The sequence below is a fragment of the Monodon monoceros genome, unplaced genomic scaffold (assembly GCF_005190385.1).
Source record: "Monodon monoceros isolate NGI ecotype Baffin Bay Population unplaced genomic scaffold, NGI_Narwhal_1 Super_Scaffold_19, whole genome shotgun sequence".
Taxonomy (NCBI): Eukaryota; Metazoa; Chordata; class Mammalia; order Artiodactyla; family Monodontidae; genus Monodon; species Monodon monoceros.
This window is the reverse complement of record NW_021703775.1, coordinates 53,035,924-53,053,541: the sequence shown is the minus strand read 5'-3', so window position 1 is coordinate 53,053,541 and position 17,618 is coordinate 53,035,924. Positions and strand designations below refer to the sequence as shown.

At 38.9% G+C, this 17,618-nt stretch overlaps 1 protein-coding gene across 8 annotated transcripts in view; it reads left to right on the top strand.

Annotated features, from left to right (window-relative positions):
- PLEKHH2 (pleckstrin homology, MyTH4 and FERM domain containing H2) overlaps positions 1 to 17,618 on the top strand; it is a 112,478-nt gene that overhangs the window by 86,387 nt on the left and 8,473 nt on the right. For 6 of the 8 annotated variants that reach the window (XM_029232399.1, XM_029232397.1, XM_029232395.1 and 3 more), the window contains 6 exons: positions 188 to 367; positions 2,264 to 2,361; positions 3,746 to 3,923; positions 4,804 to 4,959; positions 6,812 to 6,909; positions 13,143 to 13,284. In XM_029232399.1, coding sequence (XP_029088232.1) covers positions 188 to 367; positions 2,264 to 2,361; positions 3,746 to 3,923; positions 4,804 to 4,959; positions 6,812 to 6,909; positions 13,143 to 13,284 — 852 coding nt within the window. The remainder of the gene's footprint in view (positions 1 to 187; positions 368 to 2,263; positions 2,362 to 3,745; positions 3,924 to 4,803; positions 4,960 to 6,811; positions 6,910 to 13,142; positions 13,285 to 17,618) is intronic. The other 2 variants (XR_003794962.1, XM_029232400.1) reach the window with 2 other exon arrangements.

Sequence of the window (17,618 nt, the reverse complement as noted above, 5' to 3'; positions counted from 1 at the left end):
CCCTGAAATCTACTCTGTCTGATATTAACGTAGCCACTCTGGATTTCTTTTGATTAGTGTTATCACAATATATCCTTTTCCATCCTTTTAAACAAAAGCTATTGCTAAGAAGAGAACCAATATTTCATGCAGAATAAATCTGATCATTCCTCACCCTGAGTATATCTATTTTTTTCATTCAATTCAGACCTGCCAACTTTTTATAAATGCAGCAGTTGACTCTCCTGCAATTGATTACCACATATCTCTAGCCCAGAGTGCTTTGCAAATCTGTTTGACACATCCTGAGCTACAGAATGAAATTTGCTGTCAGCTCATTAAACAGACAAGACGGAGACAGCCACAGAATCAACCAGGACCACTGCAGGTATCTGTTGATACATATACATGCAATTTTAAATGATGTTGTTTTCCTGATTGTAAGAAAAATACATATTCAATACAGACATTTGGAAAATTACAAAAAGTATGAAATGGAAAAACAGCTATTAATATTTTTATGTATATCTTTTCAGTTTCTATATTTATATATAAATGTATATGTGTATGTCTTTATGCACTCACAGTTTTCCACATTACTAGAGCTACAGTGTACATACTACTTTTTAAAAACTATAGAACATAATCATTTCCCCTATAGCCTTCAATAGTCTACAAAACATTAATACTAGTTGCATTAATATCAATTACTATACATTTAGGTTTTTCCAATTATTTTTCCTATAATAAATACCACTACATTAGACATCTTTGAACCTAAATTTTGTGTGCAAGTCCAGTGAATTTCATTGAGTCCACTTCTAGAATTTTCCTATATCTTCAACAATGTTCAGTGTAATTCTTCTTTTAATTCCTTTCCAGGTAAAAAGTAGTATTTCACTATTGATTTTGGATGCATTTCCTTAATTATTAGTGCAGTTGAATTTATTTTCAGGGGGTTTTTGGTCACTTGTGTTTACTCTTCAGTGAATACCTCTTTTAATCTTTGCTTACTGACTCCCTGTCAACTACAGGATAAAATAGAAATTTCTTACCCTAGCCTGTAAGACTCTCAGGGGTGGATCCAGGTTTTGTGGGACTTGAAGCTTATGCAGCGAATACTCTCCAAGAAAAAGAGTACAAAATACATTACTTTTACACATTTTAAAAGAACGTATGACCATGTCATATGACTAGGACAGCTCATCGGGCCTGTCCCAGGGACTTGGAGGGGACCTGTGCATAGAGGGGTTCTGAAGCTTAATCTTTATGTGAATCAAGGGCCCTTCATAGTCTGGCTCCAGTGGCCTCCTCTTTCTCCACTTCATTTTATACTTCCTGCCTCCAGTGTACAGTGAATGAGTAAACTCTCCCCATTCTTCAAACACACCCTGCCTTTGCATTATCCTTCACCTTGCACCTGGCATTATTCCTGTTACCTGGATCCCTCTGCTTTCTTCCTACCTGTGACTTCACGGTCCAGCCCAAGCAACATCTCTCCCATATATTCCTTCCTGACTTCCGCAACAGTAAGTCATTCCCTCCATTGGTTATACTTAAAAAATATTATTACAATGTATTAGCGATATTATATTATAAATTACTGTTTGAATATATAATGTCTTCTCCTGGACTGTAGGCTCTTCAAGGGCAGGGCGTTTCCCCCTTCTCCTTTTTTATATGACATTTAAAAAATTATTGAAGTTATACTTGCTTAATTAAAAAAATTAAGATAGAAAATAGAATATAGTCCAGAGCAAGAGAAGAATAAAAATCACATACAATTCTATTACCTAGACATACCTCTGTTAATATTTTTGTACTTGCCCCTTATTTAGGTATGTATCTATATATGGGTAGATAGTTTTTGCTTTTTGTATGAATAATTTTTTTACTATTTTTCAATCTGCCCTTTCTCAGTGCCATTACTTATATTTCAATGAATGAGTTAATACATAAATGAACAAAAAGCAACAATTTCCCTGATCTTTGGGTGTGATATCAAAAAGGACTACCATATCATGTCTTCTGGTACCTCAGTTGTAGACAACGATATATACAACTAGATGGATTATGGTTCTGACCCAATAGGAAGCTTTTATATTTTTATGTATTATAAACGCTCTAAGCAGATAATGTATATATGGAAAAAGCAAAAACATTGTGGGGTCAAGTAAGACTGTCATCATCCCCTTGCTCTCACAGCCTCTGTCAGTCATACTTGCCCTGACTTGGATCTCTGACGACCACATGGTGTCTGACCTGTGATGCTCTCTTTGCCCAGGGCTGGCAGCTCTTAGCGCTCTGTGTTGGGCTCTTCCTTCCCCATCATCCTTTCCTGTGGCTCCTCAGGCTCCACCTAAAGAGGAATGCAGATTCCAGGTACGCAGAATTCTAGCCAGCTAAAACATTTATGTGGCCTCTGAGTGTCTACAATAAATCAAAGGTATTTAGTAACCTGCCAGGTACATTTGTGGAAGAATGTGTGAAACAAATGTTGGTACAGGAAGCCTTTGGTTATCATTTATGCGGAGCTGGGAAAATATTTCCTTTGTTATGTTAAATCTCTTATGGAAGATTACAGTAAAAGCTTGAAAAACTGACAAAGAATATTTTAAGTGAAAAGTCTATTTCAAGTATGAATGTCTTATCATTAGTGGGTGTTCATTCAATAAAAGCAACTATTTTGTTTCCATTTTTCCTATTACTATTTTCTTCACATTGAATTCTTTTACGTAGAAGACTTCTCTGATGGTCTTCCCACCTTTTATAATTGTATGTATTTGAATTACTTCAGAATTTTTACTCCTTTGAAAAAGACTCATAAAATTCAGCTGTCAGAGTGGCTTTCTTACAGTGAGACCCAGGGCACCCAGCCAAGGGTTATCAGGATCATTTTGTCCAAGAGGTTCATATTAGGTTGTTTAAATAGACTCTGGGATTCAAACAAACAAAGAAATGATGAATCAAAAAACAACTTGAAAGCAGTAGGAAAATATACTGCAGCTCATAATATATTTTGGAGACTCTGTCATCTAGGCCATGTGATTTCAATAGCAGTCACTGAGGACCCCCTACCCCCGCCAGACAAAGGTGACATTTTAAAGTCTAGCTAGAAGGCACTGGAATAAAAATATATTTAGAGATGTTATCAACCTGCTTTTATAAACAGAATAAAAATTATATATAACAAATGAGGGCAAATAAGACCTCTATCCAGCTTTTACTGGATTTATTTACTCCACTGGTTTTGTTTAACGTTTAACATTTTTAAAGAAGTGCATGTTTTGCAAAAAAGGAAAATATATTTTTATTTTTGTTTGAAGATATTTTCTTACCTTGCTTAGCAGGAATGGCATTAACCTCTATGTTCTTCAAAAGAGAACTCTCCTTATCATGCACTTCTTAAGTTATCCTGCACTAGTCTTTATACAGTTATTTTCTTCATATTTGTTAATATAATCATTGTATATTGACCATAAAATGTCTGGTAATTTTAAATTTATTTTGTGACTATAATAATACAATAACAATGAAGATTGTTTTGTGGGGAAGTCTGGTTTAGTCAGTGGCAAAAGTAAAGACACTAGAATTTGAGAAAAGTGACAGCAGTTAATATCACTCAAAAAGAAAAATTACTGTTAACGTTAGCATAATACATTGTAATATTGTACACCAAGGAAAGCTTTCTTAATGGTTTCATATATATAAAAGGTTGTCTTAATTAAATTTGTTCTTAGGCTTTATCTTAAGTTTTGTATTATAGGACAGAATTTGGAAAATATGCCATTTACTGCCAACGATGTGTAGAAAGAACGCAACAGAATGGAGATCGAGAAGCAAGACCCTCAAGAATGGAAATTCTTTCCACCCTTCTTCGAAACCCGTATCATCATTCTTTGCCCTTCAGTATCCCCGTACACTTCATGAATGGGATATATCAGGTAGATTAGACTTTCTACCCAATGAAAACATGCTTAGTCTAGAATTCTAAGTGCACTCTGTGGAACAGGGAAGTGAGACTGTCTCCCTATTTCTGTCAGCTCCTGGCAGTGATAACTATGCAAATGTATTAGACCTTCTGTCAGGACAGCTGAGTTGTGAAACAGTTTTGCTAAAAAGGATTCACACTAAAAAAATCCATAATTGAACCAAATAAGGGAGGAGTTTCACTGCCATTATAATTCTGATGGAGAAAAACAAAAAGGTTGAGGCCTTTCCCCACCTGGGTACCGGCTAGGTGAGGAAATAATTACTAACGTGTGGGATGTGTACAGGTTTAGTCTCTTTAAAGTCTCCAGATCTCAGGAATTATCTGGGAAAACTGTCCAAGCCCTCCCAACTCAGATCTAAATGCTTGCTTATTAACTCAAGCAAACATGTTCCAAAGCTAGCAATTAGTCTTTGTAGCTCTAAGCCTTTTATCACGGAATTCAGATACTTAACTGCATATTAAAGAAACAAAAATTAAATGTGTTTATTTTTTTTCCTTTGCTTAAAGATTACATATTGTACTGTAGTTCTTGGTTTGCTTCTAATGGGCAGGCATAATATCTCTGCAAGATGTTTGCAGCTGTCAAATGATCTTTCTATTTTGAATTCATGTCTGTTGGCTGAAGCCAAGATTTCTGAATTCTTACATCAAGCTAATGACTAAGATGACATTAAATTTCTCCAGCGGAGCTTTGGAAAAAAAGTTAAAACACCTAGATAAATATGTTATCATTAATCATGCATCAAGAATGCCCTGTTTCCCCCTTGAAATCTAAGTTTGAAATGTTTGTACCTTTTTATTAAGAGAACGACTTTGTTATTTCTGTTTAGGTAGTTGGATTTGATGCATCCACCACAGTGGAAGAATTTTTGAATACTTTGAACCAGGATACAGGGATGAGGAGGCCAGCACAGTCTGGATTTGCATTGTTCACAGATGATCCTTCTGGCAGGGATTTAGAGCATTGTCTTCAAGGAAACATCAAGGTAAAACCAACTCCTTTTAAGGAGGCAGACCCAGAAAACAGCAAAGAAGCTACTCTGCTATTTGCAAAAAGTTTAGCTCAAGAATTTTCCAAAAATTTAAGCAATCTAATTTTCATAATAAAAATAATATTGCAGGACTTTGTTGAAGCTGTAGAATTCTTAATACGATCTGCACACACACATACTCCATGTTAAAGAGAGGAAGAGGATTAATAATAGTAATAATACCCTAAATATTAGGGTAAAAAGAGTGGAGGTGTGGAAGGTCTAATAAAATGGCTTTCCATTTTATTCATTCACTCAGCAATATTCATGGAACTGTTTATTGTGTCCCAGGAGCTGGTCCAGACCCTGTGGGTAATATAAAGAAGGTCGAGAAATTGTCCCTGCACACAGTGAACTTCTAATTTGCTTAGGAAAGAGTAGCCTTATACACTGATAACCTTCAATCTGAAAGTGATAAATATATAAAGAGTAAGGTGAACATTCTACAAAGGGAGAGATTAAGTTCAGATTGGAAATTAGAGAAGAGCTCAACTGGTCTTTGAGGGATTGGTAGAATATGGACCTGTGGAAATAAAGAAGAGATTCCAGACATAAGGAAAATCATGAGCAAAGACAGAGAATTGGAAGATTCTTTAAAAATGTTTTCTAGGTCATAGTAAAATAACTGTAATAAAGTTTCCATCTAGCAATGGCAACAATTAAAAATATAGAATATAGAAGCATAAGGAACCTTAGAGAAATAACCCACGTATTTTGCAAATGAGGAAACTGAAGCCCAGAGTGAAAAATGATTTATGGCAAATCAAACGGCTAGAACCAGGTCTGGACCCTCTTACTTGATGTGGTCCTTGATTGCTCTTGGGAATAAGTACCTTGTTATGGAGTAAAGGTATTTCTATGATTTGGAGATTAAAGAATTGGGGCAAAGCCAGGGACACACCTATGAGTTTAGAACATATGAAATATCAGTACTTTCATCTAACTCCCAGAAGCCCAGCTCCACTTGCAGAACGATCTGTTGGGTGTCCATGGGGTTCCGCAGACTATGTTAAAGCTCATACTTAGTTCCTTAGGAGTACTGGTCAGAAGATAGGATTTCCACCTCACTCCACCCCACCCCTGCCTTATTTCTTCAGCTGCATTTTGAGACATCTAGATAAATGAATGTCTTTTTCTTCTCAGCTCCAAGTATATCCTGTTTAGATCAACAATTCCAAATGTAAATTTTTGAGACAGACATTCCTTGAGCACTGTTAATAATTAGTCAATAAGATAAGCTAGTATTTTTGGTTGGCTTGAACTGAGTAAATATTAGGGGCTTTGGTGAATAACTGCTTACCCCATAATTCTGAAAACTGTTATTTATAATTCTCAAATGACCAGTTTAAAAAAAACAAACAAACATTTATTTGGTTCCTGGAGAATTTTTGTTCTTTCCCAATCAAAAATCTTAACATTATATTTCAGATTTCTTTGGTATAACTTCAGTTATTCCAATCTTTATAAACTCAGAAGGTGGGAAGTTGCTTCTTCAGTGACTAAATCATGAAAAAATTCCTGGAATCTTCTTGTTTCCAGTCTCATGCAGTCCTTCGTTAAGATTCCTTTTTGAGTAAAAAATTCATGGCCATAGTCCAAAGTTAATGTGTGTCCAAAAGGATAAGAGGACCAAAGAGTGATTTATAATTAAATTCTAAACTCAGCTGCAGAAGCTGAAAACAGAAAGCACCAGTCCATTTGGTTTGATCACATTAATTGAAAAATTTCAGTCTATAGACATGCTTGTCTTCAAAAAATACCCAATGTGAAAAATATTATGAATCTCCATTTTCCACTTCCCTTCTAGATTTGTGACATTATCTCTAAATGGGAACAGGCTTCCAAAGAACAGCATCCCGGGAAATGGGAAGGTACGAGAACTGTTCGTCTCACTTATAAAAACAGGTGTGTAATGCCATTGCCAAGTGCCAAAGTGGGAGTATGCGTCTATGTTCAAATCATGCACCTACAATTTAGTTTCCTATTGAATAGCCTTAAAAATTATATTCATTTATATGTTTTCTTATAAATGGTAACTGTTTCTGTAGGAAGAAGAAGAAACTGTCACATAAATTTTTTTCTCTAATTCTAGTTTGTTAATGTCATGAATAATTATATTTTATAAAAATATGCACTTGGACAAAGATTAGAAAAAAACTATAGGAAAATATAGCTGCTCTCTTAGGGTAGTTGATATAATTTTTCACTTTCAAAATTTCCTTTAACACTATTATTACATTTTTTCATAAGACTGAATACTCAAATACCCTACTGCAGATCTGTAGTAAGAAGTATTTGTTTACCCAAGTCTTTCAGAAGTGATATATTCATATCCATTCATTCTTATTCTTTCATATTCTCTCTTCCTCTGTATTTATTGAGCTTCAACTATAAGCCTGGCACTTAGCTAGATGCTCTGGATAAAATGATAATAAAAACAGACACAATCCCTGACAGGCTAGTGAGGAAGACGGTTGCTAATTTTACAATGACTCTAATGAGTATATAATAACATATTAAGTTCTCTGAAAGAAAAGAGCATGGTTCTGTGAGAGCACATGGCAAGAATCCTGACCTAGCCTGGAGACTTCGGGAGGCTTCTTTAAGGAAATGATGCTTATGCCTACGTCAGAAGGGCGCTGAGAGTGGAAATGGATGGAAAAGGATGTTCAAAGCCTGTATAAGGAGGCTGTGCAGTGTTTCAGGAACTGGGAAAAAGCTGGTAGGGCTGGAGCACTCACTTTCTCAACTGGTACAATTTTAAAAGACTTTGGCAAATGATCAGAAATCAGGTTTTCTTTCTTTCTTTTTTTTTTTAATATCTTCTTTTCTTCCATGTATTAGTAGAAGGTGGTATTTAATAAAGAGTGTTCACTGACCAGGTCATATTAACTGTACAACAACAGCAAAAAAACTAAAAAAAAGTATTTTCTTGTTTTATTTGACTCATATCCCATAAAGTAAGAAATCTAAAATATCAGACCAAGAGCCTGGTAGAATTATTGGTGAAGTGTTGACTTCTTTCAGAAGGCTACTTTTGGAATATGTTCATAGATCTGAAATTGGGATATGAGAAGTAAGGGTACTATGTAACATAAAGAATGTAACAGCCTTTGATCCAGTTCAGGATCTCTTTTTCTGATACTTTATTCCACAGAAATACCCGCATAAGTGGGCAAGAATATTCCAGTATGCTTTGTAACAGTGAAAAATAAGTGTTGTAGGGGGTACTTAAGTTTATCAATAGGGAAACAGTTAAATAAATATTGTGCATTCGTATTGTGGATTCCTCTTACACACTCAGACATTGAAGGGTCACCACTGTTTGAACAGACTCCTTTGATCTGAATAAATGGTGGTTTTGAGCCACGAGAGCTTCTCTGTTCAGGGGTTCATGAGCTGAGGTGATTCGCAGGAGTTCTGGGTAACGAGAAGGTAACTGTCAAGCTTTGGTATCTAAGGTTTTAAAATCTCATATTCGTAGAGATAAGCAGGATTATTTAGATACTAGAAATATAATAGGCTGTACTCCCAGAGGAACCTGTCTCCACTGATGGCAGTCTTCATCTGTGGCCCTTTGGTGACTGGCAAGAACAGCAGCTGGAAGATGTGGACCTTCCAGATGATTGTTTTAGTTTTGTGATCGCTGGAGCAGTGGTTCTCAAAGTGTGGGCCCTGGATCTGCAGCTTCAGTATCACATGGAAACACGTTGAAATGCAAATTATTTGGCCCCATGTCAGGCCTACTAAGTCAGAATGTCCGGGGATAAGGCCCAGGAGTCTGTTTTAACAACTCTCCAGGTGATTCTTACTCATGCTAAGTTTTGAGAAGCACTGATCCAGAGGTCCGTGTTGCTGCCTGTGTCTTTTGTGGAAGGAAGCCAGCTCCTGGACCTGACCTGCCATATATCTTTATGTAGAAGAGGTTCAGGAATTTTCATTTGGTTTTGTTGGCACTAAGTGGAATTACGTCCATGTCTAAGACTATTCCTAACACTGCATAGCTTATGAATGCTGAATACATACTGATTTTGACTGTGATGGCCACAGTTGGAACCAAATTAAATGGATGAAATGGAGAAAAGTGGTCTGAAAGACGTAAGAATACTGTGCCAAGTCTAGCAAACACCACCAGGGAGGACAAAGACAGTCGTGAATAACACAATGCCTTGTTAACAACAACAAAGCTTTATGACAGTATCTTTGACATCAGAGAAAAAGCAACTCGATCATAACGTTTAATTTTTAACAGAAACCTGAAATGGCTGGATAGCCACATCTATGAGAAAGTACTGTTTCTAAATGTGGTCGTGATTTGCACATGTGTAAAATAGCTTAGACAACGAGCCCTAATTTCCAGGGACACAGTTAGGAGGGGAGCTGGCTGTGACCTACCATGCAGCTGCGGACTTGATTCTTCATCTGTCAGGCAGCGCTGTAATAAGCAAAACTAAAGCACCAGCTCTCTTTATCATGGAATTTTTGCCTATATTTAGTAAGTTATGGAATTTTAATTATTTAGATTTGGGGTTAAGGATCTAATTAATAGGTTTTGAACTTGTTCTCATAGAAAACCATTTGGTAACCAACATTTAAATTCTGTTCATATTTAAGCCACTTATTTAATTTGGTTTCTTACTGTCTATTTGAAATTGCAAAATCAAAGCATGTTTTTAACAAAACAAAACTGGCAAGGGTCTTTCTCTACAGAGAACAACTCTTCCTTCTCCCCTCTTTGAAACGAAAGATTATTTTCAATAATTCTTTGTTATTGTTTTCTGGAACATAGTTTAACATTCCCATCTCTGCCACCTTTAGCTGACTGTAAGAGCACCTATATCCATTGGATCCTAAGCCAAGAAGCCTCTTAACAGGTCACCTAGGTTATCCCATTTCTTCCAGCTGTGTTCACACCAAAAAAAAAAAAAAATTCTAGTATGAAGAGACTCTTGTGATTCTAAAGACCTCCAGAGAAGGCTCATCATCATCATAATAGTAATAATAATAACTACCACCAATATTTATTGAGCACTTACCACATGCCAGGCCCTATGCTGAGCTGTTTATATGCGTCATCTCATTAAATCCTAACAACACCGCTAGGTAGGTGTTATCATTAATCTCCATCTTATAGATGAGGAAACTGAAGCTTTAGAGAGTTAACTCATTTACCCAAGGCTACAGAAGGGATTTTTCAGGGTTTTTTTTGGCAAATAGTTTCCATATGTAACAATTCTCACCACCATTCATTTATCCATTCATGCCGTAACCATGTATCCAGTGTCTGCCAGTGCCAGGCCTTGTTGAAGCCCTAGAGATTCAAAGGTGAATAGAATTTTCCTACCTTCTAGAAATCTTACAATTTATAGGGAGAGACAGACATGAATTCTTAGCAATGTGATTAATGCTGTAACAGTGACAGTATAGCAGAGTAGTGAAGAACATGGGCTCTGGAGAGAAACTGCCGGGTTAGAATCCTGGCTCCCCCACTCTGTGACCTTGAACAAGTCACTCACCATCTCTGTGCCTCAGGTCCCCTCTACATGAAGTGGAGATGAAAACAGTACCTACCTTTAGGGTTGCCTGAGGGACTAAATGTTGGCAAATGTAAAGCACTTGGATCAGAGCCTAACACATAGTAGATACCCCAGTGATATTCGCTCTTATTGTGAATATAGCATGTCTGTTTACAAGCTGTTGTGCGAACAGAGAGGAAGCCTTCTCACAGTGGTGACTTCTGAGCACAGGACTTGTGGTAGCCATAGAGGCCGGAGGAGAACAGGGAAGGGGCGTCACAATTGCAGATTTCGTAGTGTTATTAGCAGACCATGGTGGACAGAGGAAGGAAGGAAGGTAAATGGAGAGAGAAGGCAGGCTGCTTCCTCAGTAAGTTTACATGGTGATGAGAAAGGCAACAGTAGGAAATAAATGCTCTGAGGACTGAAATATGGAGCCGGTTGGAGGCGAGCAAAAGGATTACCCAGCAGTGCCGAGAGCTCTGCTGAACTTGGAGCAGTGTGTTTGCTGATACTGGTCCACATAGTGATGTGATTTCCATCCCCCAGTGTTCAGCTTCCTGGATGTCAAGTGAGGAGGTGGGCATTTGGGAATGCCCCGGCCTTCCAACGTGTGCCCTCCCTGCTGTGACAGAAGCCCCTTTCTCTGCTTCAGGCCCCTTTAGGATTGGAGAGCAGCTGGAAGCTGGTCATATTGGGAGAGACTCAGATCATGTAACCCTGGCACCTTTCCTATTCAAGATCCGTGGATTTGATTTTCTGACTTCCTGATCATTTTTGTGACTCTTTAGTTCCTCTTCACATTCTCTCCAAATCCCTATAAAGCTGTTGGAGCCCAAACTGTTCCATTAGGGGCTTGAGCCTATGGTTCCTACAGGTTGTGTTCCTATATGTGTGTCTGGAATTGTTTTTCTCTTTTGTGCCTATAGTGCTTCATTTTCCCTTCCCAGGTGCAGTCTTACTGGCATGCCAGAAATGATAGAAAATGCACTTTAGCTCTTCTTGCCTGTAGCCATTTGAACTACAGGTTCTTTTTTCCCTCCTAGCTGTATTACTAATTCAAACTTTTACTAAGAACCTTCCAGTGGTTAACACTTAGCTAAAAAAACCCTAGTGCATTATAGTGATGAATAAGACATAGTTCTTAACTTTAAGTGGAGAAAATAAGCTAAGTACAAAAACGTTCACATGCCAGAAAGGGAGGGCTTTCATCTTAAACTTTATTCTCTTTATTTTATATCCCTTTGCTAACACCATTTTGAATTTAGAATCTATTTCTGTTGCCCAGCCATATTCTCCTACCAGTTAACAATTTGCCATCATGCAGTCACAGATAATTATTTTATCAAGAAACCATTCTGGGGCTTCTCTGGTGGCGCAGTGGTTGAGAGTCCGCCTGCCGATGCAGGGGACGTGGGTTCGTGCCCCGGTCCGGGAAGATCCCACGTGCCGCAGAGTGGCTGGGCCCGTGAGCCATGGCCGCTGAGCCTGCGCGTCCAGAGCCTGTGCTCTGCAGCGGGAGAGGCCACAGCAGTGAGAGGTCCGCGTACCGCAAAAAAAAAAAAAAAAGAAACCACTCTGAATGATGGCCCAGGCCAGTGATTCTTAAGCTGGCGTGAACGGAAAGAATAATCAGAACGTTGGGGAGGAAGAGCTTTTCAAAGTACACCCCCCGTGCTTCCCCCAAGATTCTGACCTGCTGCCCTCTCATTCCTTGCTATTTGAGGTAATTACCATGAAAGACTCTGTAACTGATGATAGGGTGTCCTCTCCCTATCATCAAGTGGATAGGGGAAAAAAGGCTGGAAATCCAGTTATAGCTAATTGAGCACACACTTAACAAATGCCAGATCTAAATCTCTGTTTTCCTGCCACTGTGTTGTCATGACAATATTAAGGTATGTCACGGGGCTGCTTACCCACCCCACTGTCACGGCATTTACAGTGTTTACAGTGCTCTGTGCCTGCCCTGCAGCCTGGAATCAGAGCCCCAGAAGCCTCACATACCAAGAAACAGCACAGTGATTAAACACAGAGGGTCACTGAATTGAGGAAGACCTAGGCGAACAAAAGTCATGTCATGTTTCAACAAATAATAATGATAACATGTAAACTATTTTTGAGATCCTAAGGCTGTTTATCAGAATGTGGCATAAAAAAGTCAAAACATTTAAATGTGCAAATATTATCTTTTAGATTCCCAGAGAAAACTGCCCCACTTGACCATTCGATGTTGATTTTGAATTGAAACCTTCATTTTCTATTCCCTGGTGTGTCCAAGGTGTTTAGGAAAGATCATGGGTGTTTTGAAAACTGGGCTTATACAGCCCACTGGTGTCTGAGGTCCTTCCTCAGTAACATCTAAGGTATTAAGGTATTTCAGGGCATAAAGGTAGCATAGAAGCATCCATCAGCCTCAACTTCAAAGCAGTTTTTCCTCAGTTTGCTGATAAATGTTATAAAGAACAGAAATAGAGGTCATTAACCGATAGTAATGGTCTAAGTTTGTATCATTGAGAGAACTATTGTTAGAGCAACCCCATATCCGTCCTCTGGATTTCTCTTTACTTTTTTCCTTTGTAAGTAGATCATTTAATGAAAAATTTCCTCTTTTTTTTACAGACTGTATTTCTCAATGCAAGCTCGTGGAGAGACTGATAGAGAAAAGCTGCTGTTAATGTATCAGACAAATGATCAAATAGTAAATGGACTTTTTCCTCTGAACAGGGACCTGGCGTTAGAAATGGCAGCTCTTTTAGCTCAGGTAACTTCCATGGTATATAGAGCGATGTTTTGTAATGATAAAATACTAATTTCTCCACTGAATTAAATGTAGTAAAACAATATACCTTTCGTAATTCTTTAAATTCAATTTGCGGTGATTAACACCTTAAAAATTACAGGCATTATAATTGCAGCCTGACTCCCATTGCTGACAATTGCGGTGATGTAGAATGAGACAATATTCCATAAAGGGAACCTAGTTTCTTAATCTCTTGAAAATATCCCACTAGGCTTTGCATTTAATAAAGGAGTTTGAGTGTCGAGCTGTGGGGTTGCGGTTGCCATGCTAAAATCGTTCAGTAGTCAAATAGGATCAGTCTTCTAAAAAGCTAAAGCACTTTCTTTTATTTACCTATTGTATCAGTTAAGTTCAGTTGGCTGTAAACCACACACGCATGCAAATTAATAATGACAGTTAAAATGGAAGTGTTATTTGTCTCTCATATGGAGAGTGTTGGGGCCCAGGGCAGTGTGCCCCCAAATATGCCTCAGTGGCATATTGATTATTTTTAATTAAAGTTACTTGAGAAACAGCTGGTGAAAAAAAAATGATATATATTTAAAAAACACTCTGACCTCCCTCTTTTCCCTTAAAAGCAGGAAATAAATCTTCCCATGTGAATGTATCCTCCCTCTACCAGGAGGATAAAAAGCATCCTTGTCAACAGAGTTAGGGAATTCAAGGCTAAGAAAGCTGTATAAACAAACTTTGTTGCTTCTTCACTAATCTGCTATCCCAAGCACAAACCCCTTTGTTTTGTTAAATCTTCATAAATAATTGTTTCTTTGTCTAAAAATGATGTATAAACAGCCTGCTTTGGTCATTTCAGGGGTCCCATTTCTATGAGACCTCTGTGCGTTCAATTGGTTTTTTCTCTCCTGTTAATCTGTCTTGTGTCAGTTTCATTATTAGACCAGCTAAGAGAACTCTAGAGGGATGTGGGGTGGGGGGAATCTGCCCCTCCCCAGCGAGAGATAGGCATGCTGGCGCCTCTACAGGCATTAGGGGCATAGGCTTTATCCTGCCCTCCATTCTGCTGTCATCTTCACGGTCCTGGAGGTCTGCCAGAGCTCCAGCCATTACATCAATGTTCCAGGCATCATAATGGAGGAAGGACTGAAGAAGGGCATGCCCTCCTGCTTTTGAGAAACTTCCCAGCAGTTACACAGAACACTTCTATTTATGTTTCTCTGTCAAAACTTAAGTCACACAACCTTGCCAGCCTACAAGAGAGACTGGAGAATGTGGTCTTAGCTGGGCAGCAGTGAGCCCAGCTAAATTCAAGGTTTTTATTATTCAGAAAGAAGGAGAGAATGGTCGTAAGAGACAACCCACGGTTTCTACCCCATCTGGGTCTTTGCACAGGTTAATTAAGGGAAAATGATGTGTCGTTGGCTTAGATTCCCCAGGGTTTTCAGCCTTCTCACTCTACATACCATCCCAGGACATCTTACTCGTTCTCTTAATTTTATCTACCACCTGTGCTGACGATTCCCAAATCTTTTCTCTCCAGCTCATATTTCTTTCAAGGGCTCCTTAAATTCGACATATCGGGAACTAATCATCTCCCCTTCTTTTCCTTCACATTTTGCGTATTCACTGCCTCCATTCAGTCCGCCAAGCAAGCTTCAAATCCAGGAATCATCACTGACTCTGCCCTCCCTCTCTCCCTTGCCCCCAGTTAAAATGTGCCCTGCCCATTTTAACTCTGTTCCCTCCTCTCCATGCTGACCACCATTGCTATGGTTCAGACCATCATCACATCCTGCCTGCTCTCCTGCATCAGGCTTCTAACGTGTTTTTCTCTGGTCTGGTCCCACACACACTTCTATCCTCCATGCAGAATCTAGAGAGATTGTTCCAATTACCTATTGCTGCATGGCAAATGACTCCAAGACTCGGTTCAAAAGGACAATTTGGGCAGGGATGTATAAGGGCAGCTTGTCTCTGCTTCATATGGCATCAACTGGCATAGCTTGTAGACTGGTTGTGACTCTACAGCTGAGGGCTGGAATCGTCTGAAGGCTCATTCACTCACACGTCTTGGGGCGGATGCCAGCTCTTCCTTGGAACTTCGGCTGGGGAATGTCAGCCGGAAGACCTACTCGTGGCCTCTTAAAGTGGTTGCTTGTGCTTCCTCACAGAATGGTGGTGGGGTGGCAAGAGCTGTCCCGGAAGAGACAAGATGTGGAAGCTGCCATTTTCTAAGGTCTGGGCCTAGAAACTGCCATGGTGGTTTGTCAGGCAGCAGTAATATACAGTAACTGGAATGGAGATACAGCAAAAATGTGAATCTAGCTGTGTCATTCTCTTTACACAGAGGGACTGTCATGATCTAAACTCTGCCTGCCTCTCCAGCCTTATCTTTTAATACTGTCTACCTTGAACTTTATGGTCCTGAGTTGTATATGATTCACTTATTCTCACCTCTTAAACTTTACTTGTCTCCTCTGCTTGGAACACCTCTACTCCCATGCCTCTACCTGTGAACTTCAGCTTATCCTTTAATTTTCATCTTAGGGGGTCACTCATTCCAGGAAAACCTTCTTGACTTCTGCCTGGTTGGGTTAAATGTTCCTCTTGGGGTTTCTGTAATGCCCTGCACGTATCTATTACTGTCCTGACCCCAGTGGTTTATTATTAGTTATTTGTTTCTGCTTTGCACCACTGACTGGGGCCTTCCTGAGAGCAAGGGCTCTCTCTGTTCATGTTTGTATCTAGCACAGTGCCTTACACACAGTCCATTCTCCATAAATGTTCTTGGATGAATGACTAGTTGATAATTTAGTTTACTTTCATAACAATTTTATGGTCATCCAGACTTTAAAGCGTTCAGTGCTACACTGAGTGTTCCCTTTTTGCAAGTGATAAAAAGCTGAAGAAATGAGAACTAGGTCACATTTTTTCTTGGTGATAGAATTAGGAATGATTTCCTATCACATGCCATTCTAGGCTTTGGTTTTCTAAAGGCACAGATGCTCTGTTAAAATCACTCTTATTTTTGCTAAAATTTAAGTTCATCTTCTTACTTTTTAATTTTCTGGGGAAAGCTTCTCCAAGAAAAATTATCATATCCTTTGGAGATACACACTTCTAATATTTTTTAGATGAATTTTCGGAAGGGGTAGAAAGGTAAAACCATACACCTATAAAATTCTGAGCATGTTACTAACTAAAAAGTATAATTTCTCCATCTACAAAAGGAAAATTAAATAATACCTCTGGTCTCTTCCTCAGAGTATTTTTTGTGAAGATAAATGAAATATGCTAAGGTAATCTGAGGTCTGTAGAAGAAAATAGTCATTTCTGTTGTAGATTTGCATATCTATAGGTCCTTGTTGATATTCTCTGTCTTAATCAGGAAATTCTTGGAGCTGATGTTCTGATTGCTGTACATGGTGTCTGGTAAGGGGTCATGTTGATGTGAGGCATATTGGGGATTATCTGAGTTGATTCTTCAAACATTTATTGTGCTCATTCTGTGCCACACAGTATGCCAGGAGCCAGAGAGGGAGACCCTGAGCTTGAATATCCCACTACAGGGTTCCCTAACAGCCAAGCTTGCCTTAAGTGGCCTCTATGTTTGTAACTATTGTTTGTCCAACTGCCATATCCTTAGAGGTTAAATCCTGGTCTAAGGCTTCACAGCTAGCTGTGCTGAGTACTGCCTGGTGATAGGTGGGGACAATGAAAAGCTTGCTCTGGGGGAAGGATTTCGATGTATTTGAAGAGCAGGTGGACAACTTTTATTTGGTGTGAGGAAATTAAGATGATACCTGACTAGATAGGAGATGAGGGTGAAAAAACTGAACAGCAAAGCCAAGCCAAGAAACCGTCAAGTAAGGGACCAGGTCAAGGAAACTAGAAAGTCATAAGAATAGACTGTAAGGGCAAAGCTCAGCTGAGGAATTTAGACAGTAGCTGCTCAGTTTAAGAACTAGATAAGGGAGGTCACAGGGGTCAGAATCTCAGAGGCTGGTTGTGCTAACAGCTTACTTGAAGGCAGAGGGCCCTTTTGAGATGGAGACCCAGGGCTTTCTGTAAGACCATCCCAGTCTTGATGGAACCCTCCATCTGCTTGCTGGGGAGTACTCTAGGTAAGGATGTGGATGTTCAGTATGTCCCCCACCCCATCTCACTTGTTGAGCCCTCTTTGGTACCTTATACAAAGCATTTAACACAGATTATCACAAGTATTTATTTATTCTTCAGTCTCCCCTACTAGACAGTAAACTCTTTGAGGATAGGAACTATGTTCAGCTTTTTTCTTTCTCATATAAATTAGCACAGTGCCTGGCATATAACAGGGACTC